The sequence below is a fragment of the Xyrauchen texanus genome, chromosome 9 (genome assembly GCF_025860055.1).
Source record: "Xyrauchen texanus isolate HMW12.3.18 chromosome 9, RBS_HiC_50CHRs, whole genome shotgun sequence".
Taxonomy (NCBI): domain Eukaryota; kingdom Metazoa; phylum Chordata; class Actinopteri; order Cypriniformes; family Catostomidae; genus Xyrauchen; species Xyrauchen texanus.
This window is the reverse complement of record NC_068284.1, coordinates 21,921,883-21,939,043: the sequence shown is the minus strand read 5'-3', so window position 1 is coordinate 21,939,043 and position 17,161 is coordinate 21,921,883. Positions and strand designations below refer to the sequence as shown.

Sequence of the window (17,161 nt, the reverse complement as noted above, 5' to 3'; positions counted from 1 at the left end):
GTCTTACTCTACTGGCAGAGTTTTTTAGTCAAATCAAGTGAAAAAATCTACCAGTGCTGAAGAAGTAATCCAAAGTATTTAGAATATGTTTCTAACATTGAGTAATCTAACGGAATACATTACAAATTAAATTTTACAGCATGTATTCTGTAATCTATATATATATATACCAATCAGCCACAACATTAAAACCACCTGGTCCCCCTCATGCTAGCAAAACAGCGCCAACCCGCATCTCAGAGTAGCATTCTTCTTGCCACAATTGTACAGAGTGGTTATCTGAGTTACTGTAGACTTTGTCAGTTTGAACCAGTCTGGCCATTCTCTGTTGACCTCTCTCATCAACAAGGCATTTCCGTTCACAGAAATGCCACTCGCTGGATTTTTTTTTTTTTGGCACCATTCTGAATAAACTCTTAAGACATCTACAGATAAAGGTCAGGTGCTTCATTTAATGTTCACATCAAACATCAGAATGGGGGATAAATGTGATCTCAGTGACATGGTATGATTGTTGGTGCAAGACGTGCTGGTTTGAGTATTTCTGTAACTGCTGATATCCTGGGATTTTCACACACAACAGTCTCTAGAGTTTACTCAGAATGGTGCCAAACACAAAAAACATCCAGCAACAGAGAATGGCCAGACTGGTTCAAACTGACAAAGTCTACGGTATCTCAGATAACCACTATTTACAATTGTAGTGAGAAGTATATCATATCAGAATGCTATTTTGAGATGAGGGATGGCGCTGTTTTGGCAGCATAAGGGACCTAAACAATATTAGGCAAGTGGTTTTAATGTTGAGGCTGATCGGTGTATATACACTTTTATTAATTTAATTTAGTTAAAAGTTTTATTTGATAGAATTTGTATTATTAAATTGTAATGTGTTAATCTTAAAAACAGGCTTAGGACATCAGGGTTGTTATTACTTTAATATTTTCAAAGTTACTACCACAAATTCCTCCTATTTGTCAAATTAGAAGTTGCATTTTGTTTTGTATTTGCCATACAAGGAAAAGCTTTTCTCAGTGTAATTCAGCTAGTAGTGAGAGCAGTAATCGTGTGAGTCAAGTCTGCCAGCTTGCATGGCCACTTCCAATTCTTTGTCTCTAGTGGTGATTTTAAAATGTAATTGGCTTCTGTTTCTTCTGCCAACCATAGTGGGTCCCCGTAACATTTTGGTCCTTTGGCTGCTCTGAGGACTTAATTTTGTGAATGTGGTGGCTGTGGCAATTCAATCCAAGCCAAAATACTGACTCTCCCTATTACCTTCTGGCACTTTGAGTTGTGTGGGGTTTTGTCCGTTCTGCTTTTTATTACTCAGAATATTCTGTATTTACTTATTCTTTTATTAAATATTATTTCTTGCTTACTTCCCTCTTATTTTTAATTTACTTTTAATTTAATGTTTAATTTAATGTTTTCCACTTGGACTTGTTGTGTGTATTCCAAGTCATTATGTGATGAACAGACCGATTTTTATTTGATTAGTAAGATTTCCTTGGCATGTTCATGAGAGAAGTAGCAATGTCTGATTCATGAATCAATCATACTTTTGCATCAGAATAAAGCAAATGAGTCCTTTTTGAAAGCTCCACATATTTCAATTGCATGGAAAACAGCAACCAGTTCATTATTCTAAATTGGCCATTTTGATCCATGGAAGAAAGTCATATTGTTTTTGAGTTTTAATTTTTGGGTAAGATAGAACTTGTGAATCCAGTGCTTGAAGACTGATCCATCAATGTGCCAGCCTACTGGCTCTCAGTTTATCATCTATGGAAGCTCATCCCTCATTTATAGGATATGATCAAGCTCTGCTGTTTCCCATTATTCAACACACAGAACAATGTGAAACTGTAGGAGACAAAACCATCTGTCAAAGGGAACAATGGGGTCATCTTGCCCATAAATTAATGGAAATAACAGACTTATGGCTTGAGTTCTGCTGAACAATAGATATTGTGGTTAGGCGGCTCTCAGTTGTCATTAACTTAAGTTTAATTAAATAGTACAATAAATGCTTGGTAGCCCTGGAACTTCATCCAGTCATTACATCCCTGATGGTTGGGGGGAGAGTGACTAAATAAGGCCTGATACATTATATCTGGAGTTTAAGTGATAGGCATGGCCAGATCCTATAGTAGAGGACATTTACAGCCTATAATGGGAGAGAATAGTCTTTGTGAATATGGCATTGCAGGCTTTGTGTGTCCATGTTAGATCTTAACAACATTGGCCAGGGAATCACATTTCCTAAAGCAATGAAACACTTTAGATCTCAGTCATCATTGTAGAATGGAGCCAAACACACTATGTGTGTGAAGAAAGACAATGCATTAACCGAGGAAATGATTTAAAAAGGAAAGACCAAGATTTGTTTGCAATATTTCAACAACTTGTCTATTACATAATGATGTTCTCAGAGTGCTTTGAGTGCAATATCATGATGTGTGTTCTTGCCTTTCTTGGTGTGCTTGAGGAAGCAAATTCTGCATTGGATTTGCAGCAGATATGTTTGTATATTTATTGATTTACAGTCAGTAGCAAATAATCATCTCGATATACACTCACTTAGAACTTTATTAGGAACATAAAGTGTACATGGTATACATTAACCATCAGAATTGGGAAAAATGTGATCTCAGTTATTTTAGCAGTGGCATGATTGTTGGTGCCAGATGGGCTGGTTTGAGTATTTCTGTATCTGTTGATCTGCTGGGATTTTCCACACACAACAGACTCTATTGTTTACTCAGAATGGTGACAAAAACAAAAAACATCCAGTGAGTGGCAGTTTTGCTGGCGGAAACGCCTTGTTGATGAGAGAGGTCAATGGAGAATGGCCAGACTGGTTGGATTTGGCAGAAAGGCTATGATAACTCAGATAACCACTCTGCACAATTATAGTGAGCAGAATAGCATCTCAGAATGCACAACGTCATACCATGATGCGGCTGGGCCACAACAGCAGACACCTCGTCTGGCACTTTATTAGGACCACAGTGTTTCTAATAAAGTGCTCAGTGAGTTTAAACCAAAAAGGATTTTTGAAATGTTACTCTGCAAAAAGTTGTAACATGCAATTGTTACCATTAGGAGCTGCTGTAGATTCTACCTGATCTAACACTTCAAATGAGTTTTGTTGGTGTAACCTAATGTTTTCAGGTTGATTCAGACATATTAAATAATGTGTTTGACCTAAATCAAACCAGTTAATTTAGATGTTACCACATGAAGCAAATTTTTTCACTCAAGTTTAAAATAAATATGGTGTAAACAGTAAGGTGATTTACATTCTTAAAGTAAAAGTTTCAGTAATTCAGTATATCAAGTGATACCAATAACATGTCAGTTAAATTAAGATAACCCACATTTATTTACTGTAGATTTTGCTTTAAAGCAGCAATATGTAATATATTTACTGTACTGAAGCATAAAATTATCATAATATGTTATCAGAGATTTAGGAAACATGCTAAGTTGAAATACTGGCTTCTCCGAAAACAATGCTACAGCCAGTTTATTCTACCTTGAAATGTCCGTTCCAGGCCGGAATTTCTGTTTGTGTTATGGCCTGTGTGATCCCGCCCACTGCCCATTTCCCAATAGTATTTCGACACCGTTGCCAGATTTTAAACAGGTTAGCAGGCAAATACAGCATGCTGCAGCCATGTAAACCAGCAGTACATCTAGCTAACATTGACAGAGTTATACAAAATCCACATGAGCTGGTTTACAACTCGCAAACAATAAAAACTTTGCAAAGGAATATATTAGCTGTCCTCAACCTGGCAACCCACGTGAGCTTTGAGTTTGGGGAGTAGGGGCGGGGGAGACTGCAGTACCCATTTTAAACGCTTGATGTCAATGTTACATATTGCTCCTTTTATGCTTTTGGTCTCATATTGACTAAATGCGCAATGCAATTTTCTAAACCTAATCTTTGCCTCTCACCTGTTTCTCTATGTTTTTCTCTTATCCTCCTTTCAGACTCGGATCTTAGCATGCGAACAGTGAGTACGCCAAGCCCAGCTCTGATTTTGCCCTCTTGTTCTTCCCCTGCCATACTCAATGGCTCCTCTACATCCTCATCCGCCTTCAGCACGGAAACCATTGCCATGGTGCACACACCCCCCACCTCCCTCACCCACCCCCAGAGGAGCCTGCAGCAACCAAAGGACCACCAGGGGGCACCTATCGATATGCTCCCAGACCACGCCTTTCTACAGATCTTCACCCACCTGCCCACCAACCAGCTGTGCCGCTGTGCCCGTGTATGCCGTCGATGGTACAACTTGGCGTGGGATCCCCGCTTGTGGAGGACTATTCGTCTGACAGGAGACGTGCTACACGTGGACCGCGCTCTTCGGGTTCTCACTCGAAGACTCTGCCAGGATACCCCCAATGTTTGTCTCACCTTGGAGACAGTTGTGGTTAGTGGCTGTCGCAGGCTGACTGACCGCGGACTGTACACAGTGGCACAGTGCTGTCCAGAACTCCGTCGCTTAGATGTTTCCGGCTGTTATAATGTGTCCAATGAGGCTGTGTTTGAAGTAGTATCACGCTGCCCCAACTTGGAACACCTGGATGTTTCAGGTAATGCATCTTGAGTGATAATATATGATTGTACTATTATTATTATTAAATCAGGTGAAGAGTGCAGTATTTCATCTGAAAAGGTGGTCTGGGGTACGGTACCTGTAAATGCAATTAATATGAAAGTAATCCATACTATCTCGGGAAAGCAAACTGCTAATAATGACATATAATTTGCATCATTGCATTATGTTGCGTTCAAATGTATTGTTGTTGGAAAGAACAGGAAACATGGATGACACCAGTTTCAGTCAAATATATTTCTTGAGGAACTTTTATTTTGACACATAATACATATTACTCAGTTAGCTTACTGACAATAATGGAGTTTTGGGCAAATACAAGCTATTTTCACGGTGTAAAGATTTAAAATCATGCATCAAATGGTTGCTTATATACAAAAATGAATACGATCAAAATGGCGCTAACAAGTAGCTGTATTTAGGAAAATGGATAAAACCTGACATTCACTTCAGAAACCATAGTCTCCACTGACATGTTGAAAGTTTACAACTCCTCCCATCTTGGAAACTCTGGTATCAAAATTATCTCTACGTTTCCCAGTCGTAATTAAGACTGGAGGGGTCGTTCATTTGCAACTTCTGAGTGGGAAACTTGTATTTACGATAATTCCGATACCATGTGAAGGCTGAGAAGATCAAGTAATTGAATCAAGTGTGTAAACAGTCTTAAAATGTTTCCTAATTGCCAATAGTAATAATAGTGATAGTAATTGTAATTGTAATAGTCTCCGTTTCCCCATTCTGATGCCTTTGAGACTTGAATAACCACACATACATTACGGGGGTATTTAAACTTGGTCACTTCATGCTTTTTTACCAATCGGATAGCTATATGATCATGAAAAGACTAAAAGAAAGAAAAGAAAAGCCCTTGAGACGATGTAAAGATGCATACTATTCGAATCTTGGTCAATTGTAAATGCATCTGGCTGTTCAAGCTACATATGTAAACTCTATTCCACCCAAACAGCCCTTTGATGTGAAATATAACAGCTGCTATAGAGTATTTGCATAGGGCTCATGTCGCACAAAAATTATAACACGTCAAGCAACAGATGTACATTGTAGGAGAGACAGAACCTTTTTCTTCATTGATTTAATGCAGATCGCTAAAGAAACTGAAACACAATGGACATTTCATGGACAATCATGGACATTTCTGAACTACAACAATCCTAGAGGTGAAAAATACACATCGCACACACAGACACGCGCACTGTGAAATGTCAGTTGGAATTAAGTAATAAATCTTTTAAATTCGCTGCCCGGCATTAGCATTTTCAGAGAAGTGAACTATTTTGTATTTGCATATATTGCAGGAATTGAGGATCAGATTTATCCATTTATGAGGCCAAGTGTGTATGGAATATGCTTATTCAATCGGACAGCAACTCGTTCAGTAAAAACGCATGAAGTGACCACGTGTTAATACCCCCTTTACTGACTTCTAGAGCTCACAGCTCTGCTGGCTAAAATATACATTATTGACTTACTTTAGTAATAATCATAAGATTTTAAATAATGTATATTTTTCAAAACGGGGCATCATGTGGCTCAACAATAGTTTTTTCTCTTACTGACAACCTCAGAGGAACTGTATGTCCGTAGCAAAGGAATAAAAAGAGTATGATATTTTCAAATTCTTATTAATAATTATTGTAATCAATGTCAAACTTAATTATTAAATTAATTAGTTAGGGAGTGCTGATAATATGCCTTTTTTGTCTGATACCCTTTTTCACACATGGTTACAAATATGGCACAGTAAGATGAAATAATAAAATATTTTAAATGCTTTTCTTTTCATGATTAAATTACATTTTAAATCGTCAACATAACATGTGACTTAGGTCGGAATGTAGCTCTGTCGGTCTACAAACTAACCTCTGAAAATCCAACCTCTCAGAGGGATTTTTATTAAACCGTATAAATTGCTTCCTGACTCAAAGCCAACAGCCTGAGTGCTTCACCTGCTTTGTTGTCTAGCACAGAAGACAGCTGAGTTTTTTCACTCGCAGAGTATTCTGAATTGTCCAGGACTTCCTCTTGAAAAGCTGGAAAAGGTATTAATAGCTCTGGCATTCTGTCTGTGCTTTCTATACTTCCCAAAAGAAACATAAGCCCAAGCAGAACCAGGACCTCTGACTTCTAAGGTGCTTTGGGAAAGCCTGCTGGGCTAATTTATAGAATTATAGGTCATTGAATGATCGACAGTATTTTGGGTAAACATATTGCTGTAAATAGTACATGTAGAGTATTCAGTTGCTTTTCAAATACCAGCTAACAGTTTTGTTGTGACATTTACAAAATGTTGTTTTGTACTATGGTTGTCTTTGTCTTTAACTGGCAACCTATTTGCTGGTTTCATTTCAGTTGTCTTACATTTCACAAAGGACCATACAGGGGTTTACAATTTAGCAAATGTGAATGTCAGAAAATAATAGGCCTCTATGTCCTCAAGCCCCTTCCCTGGTGTTTTATGTCCAACTTCCTGCTCTGCACTTCCTGTTTGAGCACATTGTTGTTTTCCCTGTGTGAATACAAAGGTTCGGCTGCAGTCCCTCTGCTGTCGGACTTGAGCTCTGCATTTTCAGTCTACTCCTAAAGGAGACATGATTGGAGACCATCCCCCAAACTTCTTGAAATAACTCTAGTTTTTCAAACATTCTGCAATTACCTTCAGCTGTAGTTTTACTGTTACATTTTTTCTGTGAGTTTGATAGCTGTTAAAGCAGATGAAAGGGGTGAAGACCAGAGAGCAGAGTAGGTATGTTTCTCAGATGGCACATATTATATTAAGGCTTTCTTACAATTGTCTTTTGGGATTTCTGTTCCAAAATCATACATTTGATATTTCTTTTCACATGCATCTACAAACATGAAAACATTTTATATTAAGAATCAATTTCAACATCCCATACAAATGGCTCTGAAGGATTTTTGTAGAATTATTTCTTCTCTCCATAATATATAAACAATTACAGAATTAATGTATCTCCACACTCTTAGGGAAAAAATACTTTTTTAAGGCACAAGGGCAGTCAATGGGGTGGTACCCTTAAGTGTTTTAACATGTTTGGGTACATAATTGTACCATAATGACTTATTGCATACCTTTATAAAGACTTTTATGTTTTGTTCCTCTGGGAATAAAAATTTAACTGCACAGTACCTTTTTTTCTCCTTAACCCTTATATTGTATTCTGGTTCAAACTGACCAAATAACTTTTTGTTTGTTTTTTCTGAAAGGTCACATTTTTTGTGTAGATCATAACAGTTTTGTTGGTTTTATTTCACTTTGTTACACCTGTAGTGTCTAAAGTGGCCAGCCTTTGGAAATGTGGCGCTAACAAGGATTATGTTACATGTAGTGTTACTCTTGTCAATGAAATCACTGATGAAATCATTTGTTGACGATTAATTAGAATTTTGTTTCGTCAACAATAACAAAAAGAGACAAAAAAAGGTACATCATGACTATCCTAAGGGCGGTGCAACCGGTGCGGTCGCAGCAAGTCCCGCAACGATCACTACTGAGGGGGGGACCCATGTTGAATCTCGCCATGGGCCCCGCCTTTGCTTGGGATGGCCCTGATCATGAGCATAATTCAATTATTTTATTAAAGCATACTTCTGTCATAAATATGACAAGAAATAAATAATACTGCAAGTCAAGATATTAACAGTGCAAGATACAGCTAGAGAAACATCTGTTTTTAGAATTTCCCCTCTTGAGCTACGTACTGAACACTGGCAAAATGAATCAGTTTAAAACGGGTTAATTACCTCACTCAAAAAAATCTCATTTAAACTAATAATAAGAGAACTAATGAAAACAATAGGGGCTCCTCCCCTTCGGGGCTTGTCCCCTTAGAACCACAAAATACATCATGACCTCTAATGAGTTTTTGCTAAAATATTACACCCAATAAAATGTAAAAAATTTGATTTACGTTTTCTAATGTCTCTCGACCTTATTAACTTATATAGATGCATCTCTTTCATGAGCACTTGACCCAAAAATAAAAAAATAAAAATTCTAAATCCATTGTTTTACCACTGTCTTTGTTTTGTTGCACTTCTCATGTTATTGCCTCTTTAGGATGAATTGCTTTTGCTGTATTTCTCATTTGTATGTTTCTTTGGATAAAAGCATCTGCTAAATGAAAAAATGTCTCTCTATATAAGTTATTTAAGTACCTTGGTATCGAGTTCTTAGTACACATGTTTGCATTGAACAGTGCAGACCAAGTTGAACTGTTTTATGCTGTTAATATTCTTTCCTCTCATTGTTCTCTGTAGGGTGCTCTAAGGTAACCTGCATAAGTCTAACTCGGGACGTTTCAGTCAAACTCTCCCCTCTTCACGGTCAGCAGATCTCTATCCGCTATCTTGACATGACAGACTGTTTTGCTTTGGAGGATGAAGGCCTGCACACCATTGCCGCCCATTGTACTCAGCTCACTCACCTCTACCTACGCCGCTGTGTGCGCCTGACCGATGAGGGTCTGCGTTTCTTGGTCTTCTACTGCCCGTCTGTGCGTGAACTCAGTGTTAGCGATTGCCGCTTCGTCAGTGACTTTGGCCTGCGGGAGATTGCAAAACTAGAGGGCCGTCTGCGTTACCTCAGCATAGCCCACTGCAGCCGCATCACCGACGTGGGTGTGCGTTACGTAGCTAAATACTGCATCAGACTGCGTTACCTGAATGCTCGTGGATGTGAGGGACTAACGGACCACGGCATTGAGCACCTTGCCAAAAACTGCCCCAAATTAAAGTCCCTGGACATTGGGAAGTGTCCTTTGGTGTCAGACGCAGGCCTGGAGCTGCTTGCACTAAACTGTTTCAACCTGAAAAGACTCAGTCTGAAGACATGCGAAAGTATTACAGGTCGTGGGCTGCAAGTAGTGGCGGCAAACTGCTTTGACCTTCAGCTGCTGAATGTACAGGACTGTGATGTGCCACTGGAGGCTCTGCACTTTGTCAAACGTCATTGTAAACGCTGTGTTATTGAGCATACCAATCCAGCCTTTTTCTAAGAGCTATATGGGATTGTTGAAGGATTTGAGAAGATAATCTCTTTTGACCAGCGGCAGTGACTTCTCTGCTAAATAAACGTAGAGGAGATTTCCACTGCTGCACCTTTGCATTTAATTTTGCATGGTTGGGAGTAATCTTATCAAAGATTTTAATCCATCTATTTATGTTTTTATCCACTTATATTTTTGGATTACTCATCTTGCCTATGCCAGATTGTATTACATTTAACGTGTATAGAAGTGTGTGTTGTTGGGGGTTTTTTTCTAAGGAAATTTCAAGCAATGAATTATCAGAAATGCACTTTGTTGATGCTTTGAAATGAAGGGACGTTAACCGAAATGTAAATTAGACACATTTTTACAGGATATGTGACTACGGTGGTCTACAATTCATTTTTTTTAATACATTTTAAATCTCTGTTCTGAATGTTTAACTTTGTGTTTCATCATGAAAGCCTAATTATTGGTTTCTATCTTGGTTTTATTTCCAAGGAAAATGACGAAACAGTGCCATTTTCACAGTGACGTTTACCTTTGTAATGGTCAATGCTGCATGTTTCAGGTGTTTAACAAAAGGAAGACCACAGTGGAGTAAAGAGGTCTAAGCCATATTAAAGAGAATTGTGATGTTTACTTTTGTGTAGCTTACTTGCAGAGGCAGCAATAGGGAGGGGCTTGCGTGTGCTTCAGCTTCCCAAAGAAAGTCTGTAGCACCACCACCAAATTTTTATAACAGCCAGCAGATTATCCTCTAAATTAAGACTGTATGAAGAAACATTTTCCCTGACAATATTTTTGGAGTCATATTGTGTGTCCTAGCAATGCCGAATGAATTACTGATTTACTAATTAATTACTCATTTGAGTCGATTCCTTCAAAGAACAAGTCAAACGGTTTAGCAAAATGATCTGAATCATTCAGACAGCTCACACGCTGTATCATTTGGAGTGTATCTCACTCCATAACTACAGAAATTAAATAAATTGAACAGAAAACAATCAAGTGGAATATTTACTGTCATGATACACAGAGCAGATGAGGAGGTAATCTTAACTGTTGAAACTTTATTAAGCACACTCCAACGTCATGTCTAACAACCAGAGCCCTTCTAACAAGTGTGCAGCTTTTGAACAACTCAAGGCCATTTTCCCAACCAAACAGGTATCAAAAAGAATCTTTTTTTTTTTACATGTATACATTGGAGTACTTTCTAAACACCATGGTGTACATCAATGCACTGCAGTATTACCATCTGATACCATCACAACAACATGGTCTTGCCACAGCAGGCTATTGTTTTGTACTAAGGTACCTGATTTTAAAACTTTACTGCTGGATGTGCTATGTGAATAAGTCTTTTAGCAATGTTTTGTAGCCCACAAGTTTTGTTGCTACACAAGATATGTACTTATTAAAAGGTAAAAATGCTGCTCCTAAAGTCACCAGAATTAAATGCTTTAGTGTCGTTTTTGCTCAACGTTTCTCCCAGGGGGGCAGTTTTGCTGTACCTGTGCTTCAGACAGTACTGTAAAAAGCTGTAAACATCACTGAAAGTTTTTGCCTGTTTTATTGAGGCTGCATCATAGAAATGTCACAAGAAAGAATAAATAAATAAATAATGAGATAATTTTCATTTTTGGGTGAACTTTCCCTTTTAAAAAGTTGTAAAAAAATGTTTTTACTTTCAACAAACTTGTTAACCAATACTTCTTTCTTTTCAAGGCCTTTAAAAATATTAAGCTTTAATTTATAAATTGTAATATTTTATAACTAATTTTGATATTTACATGTAATAATTTACATTATTAATTAGGGCCTGTTTTTTTTTTTTATTGTCATTTTTGCTAATGGTTTTATTTCATGTTGTGAATCCACCTGTTTTTGTTTGGTGATACACAATTCTGCATTATGCAAACTCGCTCACTGTCAATTTAAGCCTAAAAGATACATTCGAGGGTTGTATTTCTTTTAATATACAGTTTATCTGAACTTAAAGTTGCTGTTTTTTTTATAGCTGAATACCTTCAATGAACATATCAAACAATGGAACTCTTCATTGTGATGTCATAATGACCCATGAGTCTGTGGAATGTTGAATGTGCATGTTGCAGCCTATAAAAGGAGCTGAACCCTTTAGTTTATCATAATTTGATTGACTTGTACTCTTCAGCTGCAAGTATAGCTTTTGTTACAGCACTTTTTGAAGAATCTCTGTGTGGAACAATAGCCACTTCATGCAAACAGGTTTTTGGCAGCGACCAGCCTGGATCTTTATCCATAGGACGACAAAACCCCAAAGTGACCGAAAACCTGCTGATCAAGAACTTCAGTCCATTCGGTCCAATTTGTTCTGTGCGGGTGTGCAGACACAGGGAGACTAACCGTCCTCAGGGAATGGCCAAGTCACCTTTGAGCTCCAAGCTGATGCTGCTCAAACAATGAGAGGTCTGAGGTTTGGGCACCTATTGGGCAAACACATGAGAACCATATGGTGCCAGGCCAGCCACAGGCCAAGAAACGGGAGAGAGAAGAGAGATACACAAGATCAGTCTCTCTGGAGAAGTCTGTATGTGCACAGTCTGCCATACAGTGTGAGCAGTGAGGAGCTCCACTTTATGTTATCTCCATTTGGGAACATCAAAGGTGCATTATTAATTATGGAGGGCAAACAGAGCCAGGGCTGTGGATATGTAGCCTTCTCTTTCCCTGAAGATGCCACCAAGACGCTGATGGTGGCAATACTGACTTTACTGGAATACAGGTGCATTATAGCAAGCAACCATAAATACTGCAACTTACCTGAATAACATTTACACATTAATACATTAATAACAATAACACATTCTATTTAATGGCATAAACATTTAAAGGTAACAATCACTCCCATTAAGTACTGAGGTTTGTAAAAACATATTGAAAGATTGCCAGTTTCGGCTATGACAGCAAACCCACAACATGTAAGTATAATAATGATTGAATACAATATTCATGTACTATGATATTTACATTTCAAATGACCATGGTAGGCTACATGTCAAACTCAATATTTTAACTTGATATTTTAAATGTTTTTGTGTACTGTTTTAATACTCTTTTGGCTGGAAATGTCCTGCCTCTTAAGGTCCAGGTAAAGCTATAACATCTACTGTAGTTGAGTCTCTATAGAAGTAATTATAAAAGAGGCTCAACTCCAGCAGATATAATAGCTTTACCTGGATGCATAGGAGGAAATCGCGGGGGGGTTCGGGGGGGTCAGGACCCCCCCATCTGAGGGTTGTCCCCCCCTAAAATATCATTAAAATATGTGTATTGTAAATATAATATAATGATATATTCTTAAAATAATTGTTTAAGAAATAAAATAATACAAATGCAAATGCGCAACAACAAAAAACCTTTCAAAAATTGCTCTTGAGGATTGTTATGTATATTCCCCCAACATTTTGATTAAATTTTCGCCCCTGCCTGGATGCCTACTGGGTGTGCCATGAACCTGTGTTTGCACCACTAGAGTGCAAGGGGACCCGAGTTCAAGTCCTGACTAAAAACTGTTTAGAGTATCTTGAGGACCAATTTGAACTGGGGCATTCTGAGCAGGAATTGTATGAATTTGTGGACATTCTGAATTATTATCATCTGGCTGCTATTATACCAGAGACTAGGGTTGTCACGATACCAACATTTCAGTAGTCGGTTCCACCAGTAAAATTGGACTATTCTCGATACCAATATCAATACCAGAAATAAATAGTTAAAATGCAATTGAACACACTCCTTTAGCCTATTTAACAAAATTAAATGTATCAATAAAAATAAAACATGTAAAATATCTGTTATTTTTCTCAATTCTGCATTTTTCATTTGAATTTTAAAGTTTAATTCAATTTCATTATCAATGTGGTGCCTAATCAAATAAATTCATAAACCTTTAATACAATAAAAATAGAACAATTACTTAATTCAGCATATCATTGCATTTTTTATCAACTCAGGTGCTTCAGTAAATCTACTCAAAGCACACTCTTAAGCACAACATTGGTCTTATATTTGTCAAATAAAGTGCTGAAAAACAGAGCATTACTTTATAAATAAAAACACTGATGAAAACGTCCTGCAGTACAGCACTCTTTCATGAGACATATTACATGAATATAATAACAATAATTATTATTATTACAGAAACATATTTCTATATAGTAGTAATATAGTTATTGTTACAACGGCAGCCCCTGCTGTCTCCCCTGTACACCGCCAGAGGTCACCATCTCCTGAGTATTAACACTTCACGAACTACATTTCCCATAATGCTACAGTCAGACTGATTATTCTCACACCTGTTCCAAATTTACTCTGGCTATTTAAATTTCCTGGATTCTCACATTCAGTGTGAAGTGTTGTTTGCCTTGTCAACATTTCTGAGCGTTTATTCCCGTTTCCATTTAAGTTATTGGACTGCAAGCCTGTTTACCGGACTTTATTATGCCCACGGACCATAATAAGGAAGATTCTGGAATAATGCAAGCTTGTAGTACCACCTGTTTACTCCAGAGGGCAGTAAGGGAAATTTCAGCTGTATGAGCAACGCGCAGTTTAAACAGTGAAGAAAACACTTCAGTAGGCAGAACAACACAAACATACCTTACGTTCTTGCGTGAGGGATCTCAAGATGTTTAAAGATTGAGTATTAAAATATATTTAACTTGACATAGTGACCTAAACATTTTGTTTATGACGCAACACATCCTGACCCAGGTGTACATTGACGGGCCCTTAAACAATCCCTCATAATTAATCTCGAACTGATTGATTAATTCACTTGTGAAATGGATTGCTGTGAACTGCAATGATTGAATTATGATCTATATAATATGGTAATAAACAATACATTGTATTCTAAAGAAGCTTTTGTATGGCCTTATCAATGATTAAATCTTCTGCTACAGGAATGTAAAGCGTTTTAATTATCTGAATATATATATATATATATATATATATATATATATATATATATATATATATATATATATATATATATATTTTTTTTACATTTTAAAGATAACTATGTATAATTATATATGTATATACATATGTATAGCCTAATCATTATATATTGAGTTATTGTTATATGAGGGGCTTTCTCAGCAAATATTTGTATATGCGATTTAATTAATTCGATTACAAATTTGAATCGCTTGACAGCCCTAAAGAAAATACTTTCTCACTGGATTGCCGATGCGATTGCCCTGGCTTGTGAGTCACAGGATAAGACTTGGTCTTAACCCAGTTGGTCTTAAAACACACTCAACTAGAGGCATGGCTGCCTCATGATTGGTGTGTCCTTAATGTGTTTTGCAGCAGGATGGTCTTCGTTTAACACATTTGCAAGGTTTTACAACATGTACATAACGTCTCTCTCTTCACAAGTCACCTTTGTTTAGAGTGCTTGCTATTTCATTGACCAAATATATACATTTACTTTTGCCCCTCCTTTATGGAGTTCCTTATCTTTTTACACAACCGCCTGCATTCAAGCCGTTGTTATTTACCGTAAGTCACAAGCACTTACATTATAAATAAACTCCTTTCCCGGCTGGTTTCGTGAAGGAATTAATTAATACTATGACTATAGTTAATGTATTCATTCTGAGTGCTCCCCTCCTGGCCCAACATGGGGTCACTCAATGCGGCATACTCATGTCGGTCGCAGTCCCACGCGACTGCGGCGTATGTTTCCTTTCTGGGAGGTCAGACGTATTAAAGGGTTTAATCAAATTCTAACTGGTGAGGTTTCACGAGTTACCCTATGTATGTACACTCTGTATGGCTCTAAGAAACCCTTCTCCAAAAGTTTTCTGGGAGAGATAAAGTCAGAAAAACAATTTTTTCATCTGTGAGAATAGATGCAAATTTAGCCATAGCCTGAATATCGGAGAAACCAAATTTACATTACAAACTAAGTACATTACATTACAAAGTAGAAAAATCACTTTTTTTTTTTAGACAAATTAAACTACATGTGTAGGCTACAAATGTTGGTTTGGGCGCCCTTCTGCTGTCTTAATCCACTAATTGTAAGAATAAAATATAAAGTGAGAAGATTCAGTGTATTACGAAGACAATCGTGTAGAATGCATAAAGTTGTATATAAATGGTAAATTAATTTGCACGAGTGTGCTTTGGTGGTGTGATGTATTCACATTTGAGGAGTGAATGTGTTTTAGAACAGATGTGTTTGTGTGACATTTAAGAAATTAGAGGGTTTCTGATTTATCTACCTTAGTATGTTTAAAAAAACTTTTATTTTTAAAGAAAATTGACAGAACAGTTTGATACCAACAACGCGCAGGAGCAACTAGCCCGGCTAGCTCAGTCGGTAGAGCATGAGACTCTTAATCTCAGGGTCGTGGGTTCGAGCCCCACGTTGGGCGATATCTTTTTCGGGGTTGATCTTCCCATGTAATTTGCCCTAAAACCCGAGGCACTTGCTTAATACTTTTGCCAAATGGTCAGTTGTTTCTATTCTGAAAATTGAATGTTGCGTTCCATGGCATACTGGAAAACTTTTGACGACTAATTATTTAAGTGCTGAGTTTATTAATTAAATCCCATCATTTATTTTTCTGTTTGACAGAGGCAGAATAAAATGCTTGGATTGTCAGACCTAGCAATAGTAATAGCCACCCTATTAGTTAAGCATCAGTTGCATCCTGCACGTTTCTTGGCCCAGAAAAGATTTATTTTAAATCAGCAGAAATTAATAAAAGAATTAACACTACAATATAATCCCTTCATATTAGAATAGAATGATCTATACAGCAAATAAATTGGTTTGCTAGGAATTCAGATGCCCCTCACAGATGACAGACTGCTAGAAGTTACAATTTAACCCCATAAATAAATTATCATTCTGACCATTTGTTTTATGGATAACAATGTTGATGTTCTAATTAAAAAATTAACATGTAAACCTTATCCAGTATCAGCAACCTTTAAAAAACTGTACAATAGTAGCAGTATTATTGCATATGAAGATTATGTGGAAAAATGGCAGTTAGAAATCCTGCCATTGTTCCTGTTGCTCCCCAAAATGTAAATGACAATAGCCAATGAAAACACAGACAGTTATGTCCACTGGCCGGGCTAGATAGCAGAGGCATGATCTACTGGTCTCCAGGGTGACGGTGGTTCTAGTAGGCTTCTAAACTAGCTTAACCAGGTAGACTTTCTTAGTCAAACATCATCACCTGTAAGACTGTGCTGGACCAGCACTAACCAGCCTGGACTAGCAGGGAAATTCAAGATGTTTTCTGACTTAAAAACTGATACCTGTAAATTGATGTTAAATGGGGTAATGATGTGACACATTTGTCACATCTCATAAAAGTCTCATTAAAAGCTGAAAATCTTGAAAAATAAAATGATGGCATATCTAGTTTGGAATCTTTTTTATTATTATTATTATTATTATTTTAAATCAGTAGTAAACCAATTTAA

At 37.2% G+C, this 17,161-nt stretch overlaps 1 protein-coding gene and 1 non-coding gene across 2 annotated transcripts in view; both read left to right on the top strand.

Moving 5' to 3' along the window:
* LOC127649286 (F-box/LRR-repeat protein 7) overlaps positions 1-11,209 on the top strand; it is a 54,208-nt gene extending 42,999 nt beyond the window's left edge. Inside the window, exons 3-4 of the mRNA XM_052134330.1 lie at positions 4,000-4,605; positions 8,931-11,209. Coding sequence (XP_051990290.1) covers positions 4,000-4,605; positions 8,931-9,667 — 1,343 coding nt within the window. The 3' untranslated portion in view covers positions 9,668-11,209. The remainder of the gene's footprint in view (positions 1-3,999; positions 4,606-8,930) is intronic.
* Positions 11,210-16,022: 4,813 nt separating this feature from the next.
* On the top strand, positions 16,023-16,095 carry trnak-cuu (transfer RNA lysine (anticodon CUU)). The gene has a single exon. It is a non-coding gene; the product is annotated as a tRNA-Lys (tRNA).
* Positions 16,096-17,161: the final 1,066 nt, after the last annotated feature.